At 41.0% G+C, this 19,799-nt stretch overlaps 1 protein-coding gene across 3 annotated transcripts in view; it reads left to right on the forward strand.

Annotated features, from left to right (window-relative positions):
* The window catches only part of DDRGK1 (DDRGK domain containing 1), a 41,525-nt gene that overhangs the window by 14,525 nt on the left and 7,201 nt on the right, over window positions 1-19,799 (forward strand). For all 3 annotated transcript variants that reach the window (XM_086611879.1, XM_086611878.1, XM_086611880.1), the window contains exons 3-6: window positions 3,214-3,320; window positions 5,300-5,401; window positions 15,550-15,672; window positions 17,867-17,905. In XM_086611879.1, coding sequence (XP_086468005.1) covers window positions 3,214-3,320; window positions 5,300-5,401; window positions 15,550-15,672; window positions 17,867-17,905 — 371 coding nt within the window. The remainder of the gene's footprint in view (window positions 1-3,213; window positions 3,321-5,299; window positions 5,402-15,549; window positions 15,673-17,866; window positions 17,906-19,799) is intronic.

Here is a 19,799-nt window from a genome sequence, read left to right on the forward strand (position 1 = left end):
CTCACTCGCCCCTGGTGGGATGGGGGAGAGCATCAGAAGGGTAAAAGTGACAAAACTTGTAGGCTGAGATATAGACAGTTTAATAGAGAAATCAAAAGCTATGCACACAAGCAAAGCAAAACAAGGAATTCCTTTGCTGCTTCCCATGGGCAGGCAGATGTTCAGCCATCTCCAGGAAAGCAGGGCTCCCTCAGGTGTAACGGTGACTTGGGAAGACAAGCGCAATCACTCTGGATGTCCTCCCCCCTTGCTGCTTCTTCCCCAGCTTTATATGCTGAGCATGACACCATATGGTCTGGAATATCCCTTTGGTCAGTTGGGGTCAGCTGTCCCAGCTGTGTCCCCTCCCAACTCCTGTGCACCCCCAGCCTACTCGCTGGTGGGGTACCCTACTCAGTGGGGTGAAGAGGCCTTGACTCTGTGTGAGCGCCGCTCAGCAGTAACAAAAACATCCCTGTGTTACCAACACTGTTTCCAGCACAAATCCAAAACATAGCCCCGTACTAGCTACTGTGAAAATAGTTAATTCTGTCCCATCCAAAACCAGCACAGTTTATATTCTTGTCAGCGTGTTCAGGTTTATTTGGCACATACTAATTGCACCCAGGTTTAGTGTATTATTGACCTTTAAAGCTCTGCTGAATCATGGGCTGTGTCTGTGTCGCTGTCTCTGCCTTTATTTTGATGTAACTCCATGCACTAGAACAAGCTTGGGGGAAGTGTTGCTTAAGGGATCACATCAGATCACATCAGGAAGGAAAGCAAATGCTACTGAACAAAGGCATGTTTGATCCTGGATTGAAGAAGGCTGTAAAAGCCTTTTTAGACTTCATCCTGACCTCTGGCTCAGGTACTCTTAATATAGATGAAATCTGAGAAGCACCCAGAGCCTCAGGTTGAGTAGTGTCATAGATGGTCTTTTATACTTGCGGTGTTTTCCAGAAATAATTTTCTAAAGAATAATGCCAGTATTGAACTGTTAATTTTGGAGTAGTAACTGCTAATGCTGGGTTGCTCACCCGTTGTGTTTGGAACTCCCCTTGACCTGGTATTTAGAATATAAAGTTATTTTAAGCTTCAGCAAAATTGTAGAAGCAACCGTGTCAAGCCTGCGTGTCCCCTGTTGCTCTTTTTGTTTGTGGTGTATGAAGGGGGAACCCTTTTGATCATCTTAGTAGTCAGATACCAGTAATTCTCTGAAGCCCAATTCAGCAAGCCTGTCTCATATTAACTTCCATATCCTGAAAACAGCTAAGTTATTTGAGAGCCACCTACACAGCTCTCAATTACACATGTTTCTGATGATGTGTCTCGGTGGCTTAACCATAGTACCATACTGTGTATTGAAATTAGTAAAACAAGAGTGTTTCAAACCTAATTCTACATATAAAAGAAGACTGAGTCTTGTTCGTCCATATGCTGCTCTAATAGCAGCTTTTTGGGTTCCCAAAAAAGGCAACCAGGTGCTCTGGAGAGAGCTGCCTAGAGAAAACATCCTGGCACCAGCCCTACCAGACTGATTCTGGCGATTGCCACAGCGCGGTCAGCTCCAGGTACAACTGCTGCAGGTTCTCAGGAAACTACTTATCAAACATGATGGGCTTTTTCTTCTTGTTAGCCCACTCTTAGAAACCAAGGGCTCAGGGCTTGGGTGAGTGGGGAATTGCTTGGGGTTTTTTTCCCCCCTGAATGTTGAGGGCTAAAACTTAACTGAGGAAGAACCTCCTCTGCACATTCTTCCTCTTCTCCCTCCCTAAACAAACACTGCATTTCAGGAAAATAGCAGGAGCTGGCAGTGCCATTCTTCAGGTTACCCAGCGGGACCTCAAATGTGTGGATCTGAAGTTAGCATCAAGCACAATAGTGCTGTGGATGCTGAAAGTATAAATTACTTTACCCAAAAAAGGGATGCGTGTGATAAAGATCTTTCATTTTCATTCTGCCATCTGGTTCCGACTCCTGAATCTCTAGATACTGTGCAGTGTTTCATGAAGTCAGCTAATGATTTGCCTTTGAGCGTTGAGGTCAATCCACAGTACTTCTCTTGGAGGGTTGCGGACTAATTTAGATCAGCAAATTAAGTGTCCAAGTGTTCATGAGACCTTGATGGGGAGCGGTGAGGAGATGGCAGGCTTTAAAAGCTCTTTAGTCTTCCTCAGCCCCTGAGTGCACAGAAACGTAACGCATTTGCACATTGCTCGAGCATGACACTTTCGTATTTCACAGTTGCAGAAATCATCTTTATAAATAACCAGCTGTTATACAACAGGGAACGATTTCTGGAGAAGGCTCCAGGGTGATCTTACAGCAGCCTTCCAGTACTTAAAGGGGGCCTACAGGAAAGCTGGAGAGGGACTTTTTACAAGGGCGTGTAGTGACAGGACAAGGGGCAATGGCTTTAAACTGAAAGAGGGGAGATTTAGATTGGATCTAAAGAAGAAATTTTTCATTCAGAGGGTGGTGAGGCACTGGAACAGGTTGCCTGGAGAAGTTGTGGCTGCCCCATCCCTGGAAGTGTTCAAGGCCAGGCTGGATGGGGCTTTGGGCAACTTGGTGTAGTGGAAGGTGTCCCTGCCCATGGCAGGGGGGTTGGAAATAGATGATCTTTGAGGTCCCTTCCAACCCAAACCATTCTGTGATTCTATGATTTACATGTCGTTTTGTTGCAGTCGAGCCCAAAATTTGCATTGCAGGGATTTTTTTGGTTTTTTTTTTCCTTCTCTCTTAAAGATTAGTTATATCAGGTTAGAACTAGTGGATGAGTGGCATGCCTCTGAATTCCGCTTTTTTGAATGGATGTCTGTTGTGCCAAGCTTAAAGATAACCAGGAAGAAAGTCTCTGCAGGTGGGTGTTAAGCAGTTATACAGTGACAACCATTAGCATGTTTTATGTGTAAGAGAAAGTGTATCTTTTAATTGTGGAAAGCAGGAAATGTTTATGAAAAGCAAAGCCTTCCTTTGAAAGATCACGTAAATTTTTACCCCTGCCTTCACCTGAGTGTGTCTTTGCCTTGTTACTTCTACTCTGTGGCTTTGGCAGTCCCGTGCAATTTTTTTTATATATTTTTTTGCCTTTTTTCATCTAATGTGTCTTGTCTGAAATGTACATGTGTCTCCTTTTCATCTGCTGCTGTTTTTCTGGTGAAGTTTCTCGAAGGCGCTTTTTACAGACGATTTAAAATTTGTTGTTTACTCCTTAATGCGATGTTGCAGAGGAAGATGATGCTGAGGAGATGCCAGAATTTCAGGTGTCTGGGAAAATTGGAGCAAAGAAGCAGAGGAAATTAGAAGAGAAACAAGCCAGAAAAGCTCAAAGAGAGGTAAGCGTTTCCTGCCATGTGCAGAGCCCAGAGCAGAGCCTGAATAGCTGTGCTCAGCAAAGAACTGGTGATGACAGACACCCTGGATAGGCAAAGGCAGCATCATCGCTACAACTGTTGTGTTTTTGTTTTAAAAATGTAAATTCAGCTTTTAACATCATATCCCAAGAGGGCCATGGAAAATGGTGTCTCGTTTTCATTCCATCAGGTTCTCTGGCATTCTCGTGAGGAGGAGAGAGAAGTTAACCTCCTGAATGCTTTATGCTGGATTTTTCCACTGGCTTCATGTCAGCACTGTCTCCCCTTAAAAAAAAAGCACTATCTCCCCTTAAAAAACTCAAGCCCATGTAGTGTTGTTGTAACACTGGGTCTGTGACCAAAACCATGGGCGATTCTGAGTAGTGTTTCATGTGCTCTCATAGTGGGAAAACCTTGTAGGGGTTTATCTATGTTTAGCCATGTTTATTGTTTATATAGACTGGGGGAGGTGAAAAGTAAAGCCTGTATTCCACTGAAATCTGTGATGCATACAGATTTCGGGTGAAGTTTGGCCCTTAAACAGAGACCAAACATGCAGAGTGAACACACTGTAGCTTTTCAGTTGTTCTTGCTTAAACCTGTGTGTAAAAGTACTTTAATACTGTTGCATTTTTTCAGTTGTACCCAGTATTGGGCTGTTAATTTAAAGGAAGCAACAGGCTTTTTGATGCTTGCTTTCTGAATTGTGTGCTCGTGGATGGCAGCAGGTTGTGCATTAATTCCTTTTAGTTGTTCTGCTTATTTTTTTTCAAACTCTGTATTGTTCTGTAACTTGGAACATGGGGTTGCAAGAAGTAGATAGAACTTAAATAGCCTTAAAAAGAGGCTGCAGTGCTCAGTGGACTTCACACATTTTACAAAAAGATGAGGTTTATAAAACTACTGACATTTCTAATGTGTAGAGGGTCCAAACAAAGCCAGTGAAATCTCATCTTGAGAATTTTAGTGTCACTAGAGGTTTAAATTCATTTTCTGCTTTACACTGTAGTGGTACACCCTGTCGATATGGGGCGGTTGGTAGTAAACTTGACTGTTATGTTATATATAAACTTCCATTACAATCCTTTTCTCACTCTATGCTTTAACCATTTTGTCATTACTTTCCATATTCATTCTATTTAATTAGCCTCTTTTTTGTGGAAATTTTGAGCAAAGTTGAATGAAGTTAGATAAGCATCGGTTGGTGGAGTGAGGAATCTTTTGTTTCATTTTAAAACATGCTGATTTTTATTTTCCCATGTAGACAGATAAATTCCTCAGTTAGGTCTTTTTCTCTGAAACATTCAAAGCCACAAATCCTCCATTTGAATGTCTTCTACTTGTTCTTTTTAATATATATTCAAATTTAAGTATAGTGAAGAAACTGGAGAACAACTTTTAAAAAATCTCTAAAGAATGCACTAAATTCTCTTCTTATTTTTTCCCCATTTTGCAACAAGCTCTTTGCCAGGTCTGGTTTAAAAACAAATAATAAAATGATTTGAAGAAACCAGTACAGCTTTTTCTTTAAGAGATTCTGCCTAGATTAATGGTAGATTTGATTGTACTTGATTTTATGAGTTTCTGTTCCCCTCTCCTTAAAGTCCTTTTTAACTTAATTTTAAGTGAGGAAAAATGGAATGCCATGACACAATATTACTTAATATCACTATAGTAATAAGCTCATATGCGTTTACTAAGCTTAAACCCTTATTGAGACTCAGATAATGCAAATGAGAAGGGTAATTTCTAAACTTATCATAATGTTAAGCATTCTGAAGAAGGGGAGAGTTAAATGATAATGATTTTTTTACTTATTCTCTTTACTGTTTCTTTCTGAACATGCCTCTAGGAAGATAGTAAAAAAAACCCTGATGGTATCACAATATGAAATTAAAAAAATAAATGTATATTCAGGAAGAGTAAGGCTTGGCTTGCATAATATTTTTTTTTTTTTTTAGGCTGAAGAAGCAGAGCGAGAAGAACGGAAAAAACTTGAGTCAAAGAGAGAGGAGGAAAGGCGGAAAGAAGAGGAGAGAATACGTCTTGAGGAAGAACGACAGGTGGGATTAGTTGTATTTATAGATGGAAATTTTGAACCAAGTTTGTCTTTGAGATTGCTTCTATGCGAATTCTGTGATTAGCAGAGCTCCCTTTGGCTTTCATTACCATTGCATACATCTTTTATTTGGGTTTGGGTTTTGATTTTGTGTTTTTTTTCTCCTTTTGGTTTGAGTTACAGTAATACTCAGTTATTTCAACTGTAGATCCCAGCTTTGTTCCCCTGAGTGCTTGGCAGAAGTGAAAACTGCTCCAAACATCAGTCCACCCACGTAGCAGCAAGCACCCACCCACGGTCGAGTCTAGGGCAAACTGAAACCCAGTCTCCTGGTGGTGGATCTGCTACTGCTGTATGCCATAGTGACAGATTGTTTAGTCAGTTTGTTATGTTGACAAACATAGCTGTGATAAGTTGGCTGTTAGTTCATCTGGGAGCTGTTTAAGTGCAGGTATGTGAAGGAAGGATTTCTACCTAGTTACAGGAGAAATTTTGGGAGCTGCCAGCTTGGTGTCTGACAGAAGAAGTTTGATTATCAGAGTCATAGAATAATGTTGATTGGAAGGGACCTCCGGAGACTGACCAGTCCGTCCTCCTGCTCAAACTATGTCCAGTTAGAGCAGGTAGCTCAGGACCTTGACCAGCCAAGCTTTGAGTGGCTCTTACCGAAGGAGATTTCTCAGCCTCACCGGTCCCTGTTCCATTATGCTCATTATGCTGACAGCTGTAACCAGCAGGGCAGAAGGTGAAAGACATCAGCACCGATTTTGCAACTGTTGTGTAAAATTATACGATTTTATTCTAATTATACAAATCTACATGTGCTTCACAATTCAAGATTTCTAAACTGTGCATACGAAGGCATGTGTTAGCAGGAGCAACCCAGAAGAACATGTACTGTGCAACCGAAATGCTCGTGTCGAATACTTTCATCAGTGAGGGAGGCAAACATTTCAAAGCTGCTTTGTGTATTCTGGGTGTCAGTGCTGCTGGCTAAGAAGTAGGAATGGGCTTCCTGCTCTCTGGTGCATGGGCAAGTTGCGTGGTAGCTTTGCGAAGTGCTTCTGGAGGCAAGGACCAAGGTGTTCTACACGATCCTGTGCCCAGTAATACTTAAACATGCATAGAGGTTTGTCTGTGGTTTATAGCGAGCAGGTTTATTTTAATTTGTTCTAAGTGCAGGTTGTGTAAGTGGAGTATGCTGCTGATAACATTTTGAAAGAGGAAAAGACAATTTTTCCCTTTCTCTGTTGGAGGCATGAAGGCAGGATAAAGCAATTTTTTAAAAAAAATTTCCATACATTACACACGCAGATGGTATCCATGAGATCTTTTGTAGAACATACATTTACCTCTGTGGTTCTCCCCCCCCCACCTAAATCCTTTATTTTCTGAACTCTCTCTTGTTTCCTTGTCATCAGTAGAAGGTTCCTGAATTTCAGAAATAGAAATGGATCAGGAAAATGTCAGTAGCACAACATCAGGATATGTAGCATGGTCTGAGACTTGGACTTGTAAAGCAACTTGAGCAAACTTCCAGGGACCAATTATTCCACAGCTGCCCTTCTGAGAAAGATGCACAAATTGAGAAGTACCTGGTAGTGGTCAAAGCGCGAACCCTGAGGTCAGATAACTGATCTCAAGTAGTCCAAGCTACTCCTGTGCTTCGCCAAGGTGTTTTGTAACAGAAGAACTATCAGACCTGGCTTCCTCTAGATCCATGTCTACTGCTTTTCCCTTCCTCACAAACTTCAGTAGCACCAGCTTCTGCCTTGTGGTCCTTGTGACCACTCTGCTTTTCTCCTAAGCCTTTCCAGTTTCTCCCCATCATACTTCCAGCTCAGAAAGAGGCAAGATGAGCTCTGGCTGCCTCTAAAGCTCATGTCTATTGCCCCTCCTGCTTGCCATGGGGCTTGGCATAATAGATAACTCAGATGGCAAGTTACCCTCCAGTGATGTATCCTTTTAAGCGTTTTGTGCCCACCCAGTTCCCTAATATCTCACCTCCTCACTCCCAATGTTCTGGGAATTTAATATCCTTGAAACCCTGAAGAGTTGGTTGAAATAAACTAAATGACTCCAATACTCTGGGAGGAATTAGAAGGGTGCACGGGCTGGACACTGGCATTGTTTAAGTGTCACTTCCTTTAGAGGAGGCTAATGAATAGAATTTCAATTCCTTCCAGGGTGGTAGCCAGCAAGGCAAGTGAGTTGCTAAGCAAATTGCAGTGGAACTTGGCCAACCTGCTCAAAAGAAGCTGTAGCCCAGGACAAAGATGTTATCCTGTTGATTGCCTGCAGGTCTGACCTGGGATTTAGCAGTGTAGCTGACGAATCAGGATCAGTCAGGCGTGGTTCAAAAGTTGAGTAGAAAATAAGAGTGAAATTCTAACTAGAGGTCTCTTCACACAGAAGGTGCTTATTAACATATTTAAGTTTTTTTTTTGATCGTCTTCTGTTCAATTTAGGGCTGTGTATTTTGATTGAATGAGGAAAATCTCTGGTTTTATTTTAACTTTCAGTATTCCCAGTAAAGATTGCACTAAAACACTCAATTTCACAAGGCTCAGTGAAAAAGAGGAATATAAACGAAGGTTTTGGTTTCTTTATTTTATTTTTTAAAATTTTGTGCTCAACAGTCCAAAAGAGTACTTCATTAGAATTTTGAAAATTGCTCAGATGCCTGAATCTAGCTTGCTGTTCACTTTGGGTAGTAACTTCTTTGGCTACTTAAACTCTGTAATTTTAACCTTTTTTTGTTTGGTTCATTTGTTTTTCCCGATTGTCTTTATCAGGACAGCAAGCCAACCCACCAGGCTACACCACAAACATTATTCTGCCACTCAGGGAAAAGTGTTTTCAATATTTTATTTTTTGCTTGGGTCTAAGACAAGTAAATAATCCAGTAACCGCTGAACATTTTAAGCTTGGGTGAAAGTACACACGTCTGACAATATTTAATGCCCATCCTCAACTATTTTCTAGTAATTTTAAGTCTCTGTCTTATCTGAGCCTTTAGCAGGAAACGGAACAGTTCAAGACTTGTACGCGTTTAGGCTGTGCTGCTCGAGTTCCTGCTTCAGTCAGCAAAGCAAGCCGTGTTACCGGGAGCGTGGAAATAAGACAACTTCAGTGTTTTAGTCTTGACTGGGTGATAGGAGGGGAAACAAATTGAATGGATAGATACTTGATTACTGTGCATGTAAGCATAGCCTGGCTTCATGACCGTAACGTCTTATCTTTCAAATCTTGTTACAGCCTGATTGTATGATGTAAAAGATACTGCCTCTCTCTTCTGGCCCCTATAAGCAGTAAAGGGATCATTGGATTTATTGTGGTATTTGTAGAATAGGATAAAATGTCATTTATACATTCCTCCAGAGAAAGGATTCTTCCTTTCCACAAGTAACATTTTGTGACGAGTAAGCCCTTGTGAACTACACCTGTGACAACAATATTCCCCCATGTGAGTTAGGAGATGGAACAACAAAATTATGAAAGGTAGCTCAAGTAGTGATTGTAGTCATGAGAAAAAAACAGAGGGTAGCTGGTTGTACGATTTTTGGAGGCAGATTGATTACTGACATTTCTGTAGTTTAAATAATCCCAGAAAGCGCAAGAAATTTAGAGTTTATTACTCAAGTTTGTCTGAAAAATGTTACGGTTGTCAGAGCTTCATTTTTTCCCCTTCCTTTTCCAGTACATCAGAGTATTTCTGCAGGTATCGTGACAGTGGTGAGTCTGTTGGGTTTTATTTCTTTCTTCTGCAGTACAGGAAAGGTATTAAGACCACAGATGAGGGGTTACTGCCTTCAGGAAAAGTTAGCGACATAACTGCATGAATTGCATATTCTTTTCACTTGCTGCACATTCAAAGATTTGAACTCCTAAATTTGGTGGCTATGCTTTATTTAATACAATTTCAAATAAATTGAGTTAGTATATTTACAAGAGAACTTAAGTGATGAGCAGCTAGTCTCCAAACAAGCATAACCACCACTTTCTAGCTAAATTTCAGTTGAACCTTTATTTCAATCTCTCTGCCGAGGAACGCTACCAAAATTGTGCTAACTTCTGTGAACGTTGAGATTGGATTTGTGTAAAGGAGTTTCCTTTCAGTGTTTCAGCTACAGTCTTAAACTAATAGCTGAATCTTAGTCAGCAGCAATAGATTATTCCTGTGCCATTAAATAGCATCTAAAAAAAGTTTGTCGGATGATGAGGGAAGCCAAATACATTCAGGAGGATAGAAAATCATGTTGCAGTGTGCAGATCTTCTAGAAATTCCCCAGTGTTGGTCTTTTATAAAAGTCACTGGGACTATTAATTTTCACAAACATCCCCCATTCTAGTAGCTGGAGATATGGAGTCTAATGAAAATAATGAATTCTTGAGTCAGATGAAAACCCACTTTCGTTTATAGGCAAATGGATATCTCTTTCTAATTATTTTTGGGCAACTCTACACAGTGCTGTGCTACAAGCCGGAACTGTACCTTCAAGAGAGTATGGGTGCTAAAATCTTGCATGTTCTTCAGAAAAATACCCCTGTGATTCTATTTAAATATATTTGTATGCACATATAAATAAAATGTGGTTGCCCCTTGGCTCCAGTGTTGCAAACCAGATAATATATTTTTAAATTCAAGTTTCCTTTCCAGTGTTCTGATGACGTGATTGGTTCTGAATGTGAGGAAGCTCCTTTATAATTGGCGTTTGCTTCAGCTCTGCTTTACCCTGGGGATTTCCCTTTCACTCTTGGAGTTTTTTAGTGGTGAGATGGTTTACCAACTGCCACCTTATCAATGAGAGCGAACTTCCTCTGATGTTGCAAAACAGTGTCTTCATACAAAGCCTTGCAGATTGCTCGCACAAGAGGTTTGTTGAGTTTTTTTTTCCCTGCACACAGGGATTTTTGTAGATTTTACTCCCTCAGCCTAGCTTTGCCCTGCTAAGGAAACTGCTTGTGCAGATGCAGGGCTCACAGCTATCACTCTTGTGTACTAAAATGCAGTGTTGAACAGGGCGTGTGGCCTGCAAATCCATTGCAGAGTGGTCTGCTCTCGAAACACAGCTTGATACAGTAGAGAAGCTACCAGTCTTCCAGTGAGCAAGCTTTTAACTGTTGTGAAATAAAAGGCCACAGCAGGAGTGGGGATTGGTGGTTGTTCAGTTACGTTAAAACGAGATCTGTATTGCTCAAGCACAGCCGTGCCCAAAATTTCCAAACTAGAGCAATTTCATTTTGGCTTTCAGTTTTGCCTTTAAGTACCTAAATAAAAACGGTCTGGATCTTAAGAGCTATAGAAATGGAGGACTGGCAAGTGATCCCAGGGGTCCTGGTGAAGCTTTTGAGAACAAAACTAAAGTTTTGGCTTTTTGATTTGATATTTGATCATGTAAGAATAGGCCACAAGTTTTTAAAGGCTGATTGTTGAGTTCTTACGTGTAGCATTACGTGAACATCGAGATTTGTGTGCCTCTCAGCAGAGCTTTTCGTTATCCTTTTGGCATTTATGTCCACAATTCATAGGTAAACAGTGCGTTTCTGGAGGCTGATGGAGACTACTACATAGTTTCAGTTTAAGCATTGGTTTTCAAGTGTGTAAACTTTTCTGCAAATTAATTTCTCTTAAGAAAGTACAAGTTGAAAAGCTTGCAGAAAACTCACTCTAATTTTGCGGGGATAAGGACTGGTAAGAAACACTTACTCTGATTTTCTAAAGGCATTTTTTTATTTTGTGTCTAAACAGTGGGAGAGTGGGGAGGAATCCTAGAGAACCATCTGCTCTATGCCACATTATTTACTGTAAAGTCTCTTTTCGCTTCCTATGGAACCTGCACTAACAGCACGAAAACTAAGTGTTATAAAAGGAGAGTTTCCTTGGTCCATGAACCTCAAAGCATTTGGCATAGGAATCAGTATGCACTTCCTCATTCTGCATGTTAAGAAAACAACCACAAACAAGGAACGACTGGTAGCAGGTGGTGGTTGAGTCCAGTGTTTCCTCTACCATCCTCACTAGAAATGAGATCTCTTCCTTTTAGCAGTCAAATAAGCTGCCTATAAATGATTCGTTTGTCAGCAAGTTGGTCCTTTATCTGATTTGGGGGAGGGTTGGCACCATGCACAACTGGCAGTTTCCTCTCCAGGAAAGCTGCTTAGGCAAAGCTGTCAGAAAAGCTACTTACTGTATAGGCCAATATCACTTAGTCTCAGTGTCACCTTAAATGGGTTACTGCAGAGAAAGCTAGAAACGGTGGTTCAATATCTTCTTGCTGGACAGTACTGTAAGGGTCCTCACCCTTTGCTGAAAGTAGCAATGCACGATAAACCTTCAAAGGCTGCAATCTGTCAACCAGCCAAAACAGTGCAGTTAACTGAAGCAGCATCCCAGGACTCCAGAGGGATTTGTCATCCCAAGATTCAAGTTCTGCTTCCAGCTGTAAGTCTAAAAGAGTTTCCAAGTCGCTGTGGGTTTCACCTGGTAAAAGGTTGGGCTCTTGTGCAGTTGGCACAGTTAAAATTGTTGATGTCATGGAAATAATCATTTTTATCAAGGTAAGAGGCAAACAGAAGGTAATGATCTGAAAGAAGCCTCACAACAAATCCAGGTCCTTGGTGGGCAGGTGGGACAGAGGGAGCCTGGAGAGCTGTGGAAAGACTGGAACTGGGTGCAGTGGGAAGTCAATGCTGACCCAGGTCCTGTATAGGAAGGGGTAAGGGTGTTGGAAAGTGTTCCTAGAGTGCTGGAGATCCACAGACTGCACGGAGCTCTGGAAGCTCTCTTAGGTCCCTGCTACACAAGGTGGCACGTGAGACTTATAGCAAGCATACAGAGGGTAGAGTCTATCTAGCAGTGATAATGTGAATGTTTTGTCAGAAAAAGGAGAGAAGGAAGAAAGGTTTGAGTGATTTATTTTTTTTTTTTCTGATAAAGACATGATCAAAGTGGGAGAGTTGGTTCTTCACATTCAGTATAGTAAATTGATGAAAAAAAAAAAAATCTTTACACTGTAGCAAGCCTGCAGTTTGGGTAACATTTAGGTGGGAGATGAGAAGCGAACCTGCTTAAAAAAAAAAAAAAAAAGAAAAGAAAAAAAAAAAAGGCAAGCAGCTGAAGGTGAGCATCTGCAGTTACCAAATTTCCATGGTGCTGGGATTTCCCCACCACCCCACCCATCCTTGAAGGGAGGTGGCCCAGCTATTATCGCTCCTCTGAGCCACATGCTTTACCACTTAACTCCACAGCAGTTAATGAGATCAGAATGAGGAGAGGCAAAGAAACCTGACCAACAGACAGCTTTTTTTTTTTTTTAATTTATATTTGAGCTAAGTGCCCTCTGTATGACTTGCATGAAGCAAGTGCTGGGCTCTGTTTCATTAGCAGTCCCTGGGGTGCTCCGAGTGTTTCCGTGTGTGGGTTATGCAGACGGACAGACTGGTTCTTGTGGGAATGCCTAAATTTGACCCTGCACCTTCCATGCAACTGCTGCATGACTTGAGCGTGTGAAAGAAGAGTCCTAGTGTGATGGTGGAAAAAAAATAGCTGCAAATAAGTATAAAAAGGCAGCCTGACTTGTCTAAGGTTCCCTCTGCTCAGCTTCCAGTGCTGTTGCTGGTTGCTTCTCCCAGTGCAGTTACGCAAAGTCGTCTCTCCTCTTGGCTTTGAACTAGTTCAGTTTGGCTAAATCCTTTTTCTACAGATTGAATCGTAGGTGAATTTAGGTGGTAAAGCATGTGAGACTGTGCAGGAAGTGGCTGGGATTTTTAGCTATTAGATGAAAAAGCTTCTGGAAATACTTAGTGTAATGGAGGAGGCTACAATGATATGGAAACATGAGGTTTTGAGGGCTGACACACTTTAGCTACCAAAGCAGTGGCTCAGACCACCTGGAAATGCTCCACTCATCATAGCATCAAAATTTAGGATTTGTAAAACAAATTCATGTTGGCTTTTAGGGAGATTGCAAAAGAGGGCCTGGCAGCGGAGTGCTTTGCCAGTCTCACAGCAATGATGCTTTTCTGCATATGATGGAAATGGAAGTACTGATGTTAATGTGCTGGTATGCTTTAATAAAATAGAAGGTACTGTTCTTCAAGTAGGTGAGAAAGACAGGAATGAGTCTGTTCATTTCTTGTTAGACTTTCCAGAAGCAGGAAAATATTTCTTAGTTATTATTGCTCTCAGTTGTAAATAGGACACTGTCTTCTGATTATTTTTTTTTTGTAGAACCATCTAGAAATTATTTGCCAAAACCATTTTCAGGTTTTGTGATTTTTTTTTTTTTCCTTATTTCAAATCCTGTTGAATTACAACCTCTGTAATAGACCAGGGGAAGAACCTTATTCTTGTATTTCCATGATCAAAATTAAATGTAGTGCACTTACAAGAAAAGAACAATTGCTGTCACTTCCAAATGAAATATGGTGATGTTGTTCTTGGCACCTGTAGCACTTATAAGGAAATAATCTACTGTTGAGTTTTTGCTATCAATCATTATGGTGATGAATGACCCAGAAGATGGTCTTGTTTTGTCTCAAGACCTTCCTCAGATCTGTAGTTTTTTCATGAGACAGCAGTTAAAAAAGTGGTTTTGACTTTGCATGTTCAGGAAGATCCTTTGAGTCCTGTTTTTCTCATACTTATATGTTGGTAGCATTCCTTCTTGTGGCTTTCTGTGAGCTTGATTAAACACAATTGGGACTAAATTCATTTTTTCTTCAGTTATTGTTGAAGGCAACCCTCCCGTCCCTATTTTGGGTATTGTGCTGGTTTTGGCCTTACATGGCGTCTTTTTTAATATGGCCTTTTTTTCAATATACTGAATTACCTGTTCCTGTCTCTTCCTGTTTTAATGGAACAAGTGTTTGCTTTCCAGCCAGTTAAGGAAGCAATTACCATATTAGTGTCAAAGATGCAGGGGCAAGCATTTAGAAATCAATATAATTGTTCTTTAAGAGATCAATTCCTGTGCTAATAGTAAAGGAATGTCCAGAGATTGTCACTGAAATTTGAAGAACTCCTCTTGCTAAGTTTTAATCGAGCCTTTGCAATGTGGTAGCAGCCGGAGGCCAGTCAAATTGGAATCTCACTCTACCAGGTGCTGTGCAAACATAAATTTCTCTGCAAAAGAAAACATTGTGTAAGGAGGAAACATTTTTCTTCTGTGTGAAGTTACATGTGCAAAGTCTCTTGGAGAAGAGCAAAACAAATTTTAAAAGAAAAATCATGGAAAGCTGCAAATTGATGAGCTCCCAGTAAAAACCTGTTGTTATTCAAAACATTTTTTTAAGTAATCTGTCACATTCCAAAACTTTTAATCACAATTTTGCTGTGTGAATGTGTGACTACATGACCTAGTATGCTTCATCATTTCACCGATGTCAGGCTTGGAGTTTTCTGGGTTGGCTTTTTTGTTTTTTTTAAAAGATTTTAACAATTCTTTCAGGGTAGTAACTGAAAGTATTTTTATTGCAAATAACTTAAAGCAGATCCTGTAGGTTTTGGTTAACAATTTAACATGTGAAAAAAACTTTTTTTAGTACAATCGTACCTTGTCTCCTGTGCCTAAAGTACCTTATACAGTTCTTTACATTCCATGTAGACATAATTTGCTTATATGTCATCAGAAAAAGGTTTTACTTGAAACTCTTTTACAGGCCAGCTTCTTCTCACACGCAGATGGACACCAGAGTAACTCCACTGTTCTTTGTGATCACTCCCAAAGTACACGAGTGCATGTCACAGCAGAATTGGGGCCAGTTACTGAAAACGTGGATGTGGCATCGAAGTACAGTTAGGGGCAGGGACTTCCTGTCACGGGATCTGCAGGAGAAACACACTCATGCAAATGAAGAGAGCAGGTTGCTATATAAGAATGGTTTTCTCCCCTGTGTCAGATCTGTTAAGAACCAGCCTAGGTGTATTGTGTGTAAGCTTACACCACCGTGCGAGATGGTTACTTCCTGAAGGGTGGCTTGTGAAATTAATGATGCCATCAAGGGAGAATTTAGTCTCATTTTAGAAACTTTTTGTCTGCCGTCTGTCCTAGTAAAACCAGACTGCAGATAAAGAAGATGCTACTTCACTTAAAACTAAAACTGATTTGGGGAGTAGCAAACTGACCACTTGTCATCTTTTCTGTCCAGGAAGAGGAAAAAAGGAAGGCAAAGGAAGAAGAGGAGAAGAGAGAGTATGAAGAGTACCTGAAGCTGAAGGAGAGTTTTGTAGTTGAAGAGGAAGGGGTTGAAGAATCAATGACAGAGGAAGAGGTATGTATGCTAGCCTGTTACTGCAGTTTCTTTTATCTTTGTTAGACTCAGGTTGCCCTTACTGCATTGTCTCGTGTAAAATGAACTTGAAAGTATGAGTCAGCCAAATGTTTTTGCTTGTAAAGCCTAAATTGTGTATATGGCATACGTTAACCTGGAGTATTTCCTGGAGAACACTACAGTCCCTCATTCCCAACTCCTACAAGTCAGTTTAGAGTACTAAAGCAAATGCATATTACTGGAAATGAGTTCTCTCCTCCCTTAATGTGAGGACTGAAATAAAACTCGTCCTGGAAGTCAGATACTCTTTTACTGTCACCAGCTTTGCTTTACCCACATACAGTGGGCCAGATGAAAGCGAGGCTAAATATGGAGTTTGGCAGTGCCCACATATCTTGGGAGGAATTGCTTGGTTTGGGCTTGATTTTCTAGAGCAACGGAGCTGCTGTGAAATCAAATGAAAAACCAAGCTCTTGTCTTAAAAGCCTTCTGTTAAGAGAATTCACAGGCTGCAGCCTAGCTGCTCGTGGGTAAGCTGGAAAAGCGTGCATTCGGCGTGGCAAGTGATTGCCGTGGTTGGTGGTGGTGGTGGTTCAAACTCTGCGTAACGTTCCGGCGCGCTCCTCCTGTGGCTGCCTGCAGACGCGCTGCTGCGGGTGGTGGCTGAAATGTGAGACTTGACATAATATCACAGCGAACTTGAAAATGTTCCACCGTTGTGGGAGGCAGCGTTCTTATTCTGTCTGCTGAAAACCTGTTAGACTAATTTTAATTGCTATCAAATGCTGAAGTTGCTCTCGGGTTTTAGCTGCCAAATTTGAGCAGTCCAACGCATTTCATGATGAGTATTTTTTTCAGGGCCATGTGTGCATTTGCTCCTCTGGTAAAGCGACCCTATAGAATTGAATGGATTTGCCCTTAGCGTGACTGAGAGTGGCTTTGGGCTGAGGAGCTTGTAGTGAGTCAATACCATGTCACAAGTTCTCACTCTGAACCCCTTCCCATTGAGATAAATTCCTCCATCATGCCAAGATTAACACCAAGAGACGATATGTCTGGTGATAGAGAGTTTCCTAAGATGCAGAGAACAGCAAAATGCGTACTTTCTATTGAAAGTTCCTTTAAAAACGTGTGCCTGTCCTTTTAGAAGATCCGATTATACCTAAATATTACATTGTTCCAGTTTAGGCACCCTTTAAAGCTAGAATGTGTTTATTTTCTGTGTTCCTACAGCTGCCTGTCAGGGAGAGTTTAATCTTTCTATATGCGGGAACAGAGAAGGGTGTTCCTCACTCACAAGGACTTGGCAGGCAGTTGATGGTGCCTGAATCTCAACATAAGATATCTTTGGTAGGAGTGGGGAGTTAAAACATTAATAGGAGGTGATTTGAAAGTCATCTTCAGAAACAATCACAGGTACATACTTATTTGGAGACATCAGCCTTGCAGAAATAGCAAGCCTCCCTTCTGCTTTGTGGTGGATAACGTACTGAAGTGCTTTAGTATCCTGTTAAAATAGCTGACACTGCCTTGTATTGTTGAGGCTGGCATGCTGAAACTCATGCTGGAAATTAAGGTCCTGAGTCCAGAGCTAAGCAGTTAGTTAAGGCTGATTGATTTCCAGGGTTGCAGAGTAACGTGATCTCCTGTTAACTTAAATGAACATTGTTAGCATTGCCTTTGAAAATTGAGTCGCACTTATTAAAATGCCAGATTTTAGGTGCGTGGCTTTCAAAACTGCTTGAGCTTCCACATGTGTTGCACAGCTGTGTGCTGCACTTGACCATCTGCATGAGCTGTCTCCTGAATCACCCTGTGCCTTACCTCTGTACAAAATGTCCTCAGTGTGTATGTGTAACCGGATAGACGATGCACAAACTCACCCAGATGTGGCTATTTCAGGGTATGGATGATGTGAAGAATAAAAGATTCAAAGATTTCCTTTCAGAAAACTCTTAAACACAAATTGTACCTGAGCCATATCTGTCTTAGAAAATAACTATCATAAATTCCTAGTTAAGATTATATCTAGATATATACTTTTTTCCCAGTTCAAAATCTGCCTTGGTATGTATGTTTAAAACTTCAGAAGTATGCAAGCTAAACACTTTCATAATATTTGTACTCAGTAAGTTGGTGACACATTTAAAATTCATGAGTTTAAAATAACAATTGTTTTTCTTGCTGTGTCCAGTCTCGCAGCTTTCTAATGGAATTTCTCGAATACGTTAAGGTAAGCTACCATTGCTCTTTCTCTTTCTTCCGTACTTGTTAGATTGTGTGAAATATCTCCGTCAAAGAGCTGAGTTGCAGAAAGAAGGGAAGTCTTTACTTCCTCTTTGATTTACTTAAATATTCAACAAATAACAAAAGTGATACCTTAGCTAAAGTCTGCGTTATTTGCTTAACCATGCATGAACATGTCCATCATTGTTAAAACAGTTTGCAATTAGAGCTGTGTTTTGGCTTTTTGGGGCAGGATTGTAGCTCTTACCCTCTTTCATGGGGATAGGCATTATAAACTCTGCGTCTGGTGGATCACCCTCAGAGTTTATGAACAGCAATGTTTGCTGTTGATGGGGATTTGGGACTTTCAGGCTTTTTGTTTGTGAACATCAGCTACTGATTTAGAAATCAGTCTCTACATCTCAGCCCGGCATGAATGAGAATTGCTGTACCAGCATGTGGCCCGCTGAGCAGGATGTGTTTGTGTCTGAGACACTAGCATTGTAAAGGTCAATCCAACTTTTCATGTGATTTCTTTTCTTGTTTTTGTCCCTGCAATTTGCAATCTTGTCTTAATGTTTGGAAGGGATATTCAAGGAGAAGATCCCTTGTTTTTAACAGGGTGTGTCAGTCTCCCTTTCATGATATTGTATGGTTAGTTATTTAAAACTTGTGGTGTGTTTATAAGGATTTCCACATTTGATCTGGAATAACAAATGCTTCTTTCTCCACTAATGGTGTATCAAAGGTCGAATGCATTTTTCTACTCTTACTCTAACAATGTTATGCAAATCTTTTGTCCTGATTAGTCCCTTTCATCCTTTACTGGAAACTGGAGTCTTATCTGACGATGTATGGCATGTATGTGAAAGGCTTCATTATTAAGCAAATCACTTGTATACTTAGTAGTGTCCTAATCATTCCGTAATCCAGAATCTCTGCACTCTGGGCCAGTTTTGCATGTCCATTACCCCAGCAAAAACGTGGACTTACAAACAGGTTTGTCTCATGGGTGACTCTCCTCAAGGAGTCAATTTGAGAGTGATTGCCATGCAAGTCTGAACAACGGCTCGATCGTTCTAGAGTTGCTGCTGTGCTGCTCCTTGCCTCCTGTGTGTCACTGGGACCCGTGGTGGTGTGTCCCATTGCCGTCAGGCTGCAGTGAGAGAGGCTGCTGGGTTTGCATCTGTCAAATGCTTTCTGATCAACGTGGTCTCTGGAGGTGATTTGGAAATGCGTAAGCTAGTAAAACGCAGACTACCTTCACTGCTGCAGCCCAGATGAAAATAGCCCCTGTTCACTGACCAGGTCCCCAGTATAAGCCAGTCAACTGGGATCAAAAGCAGATGAAACAGCTGAGAATAGACTGGGAAAGCTATGGGTGACGCGTTTAAAGAGCCTAAGTAAAACCATGGAGTCACGATGAACCCTCAGATGGCACATTTCATTTTGGAGCCGTGCAGTGATTTCAATATTCTGTTTTCCACAGAAACCAGAAAGATTACTTTGAAAGAGAGAGGGACTTTGAAATGGCCATGTCTGTTAAGACCACCCTCTGTTTCAATTACTAACTGTGGAAATAGACTACATGGTACAGTGTGATCCCAGTTCACTCGTTCCCATCTAAGGCTTTCACGATACTGCCAAGCTGCGGATTAGGGAAAATGTGCTGTTCTTTATTGATAAACAAGCTGCCCTAGGATAACAGTAGGTAGAATAGGATATTTAAACATCCCTCGGGATCTTCCACTAAAATTGGGAGGGTTTCCAAGGGATGATAACGCAGTAGGGTCTGATTCTGCACGTTACCGTGGTGGCTGTGATGGATGGAACAGATTAGTCACAAACTCTCAGTTCAGTGTCTGAGCACATCTGTATAGTTTTATATTAGTCACTTCTAC

The sequence above is a fragment of the Tauraco erythrolophus genome, chromosome 5, assembly GCF_009769465.1.
Source record: "Tauraco erythrolophus isolate bTauEry1 chromosome 5, bTauEry1.pri, whole genome shotgun sequence".
Lineage (NCBI taxonomy): Eukaryota > Metazoa > Chordata > Aves > Musophagiformes > Musophagidae > Tauraco > Tauraco erythrolophus.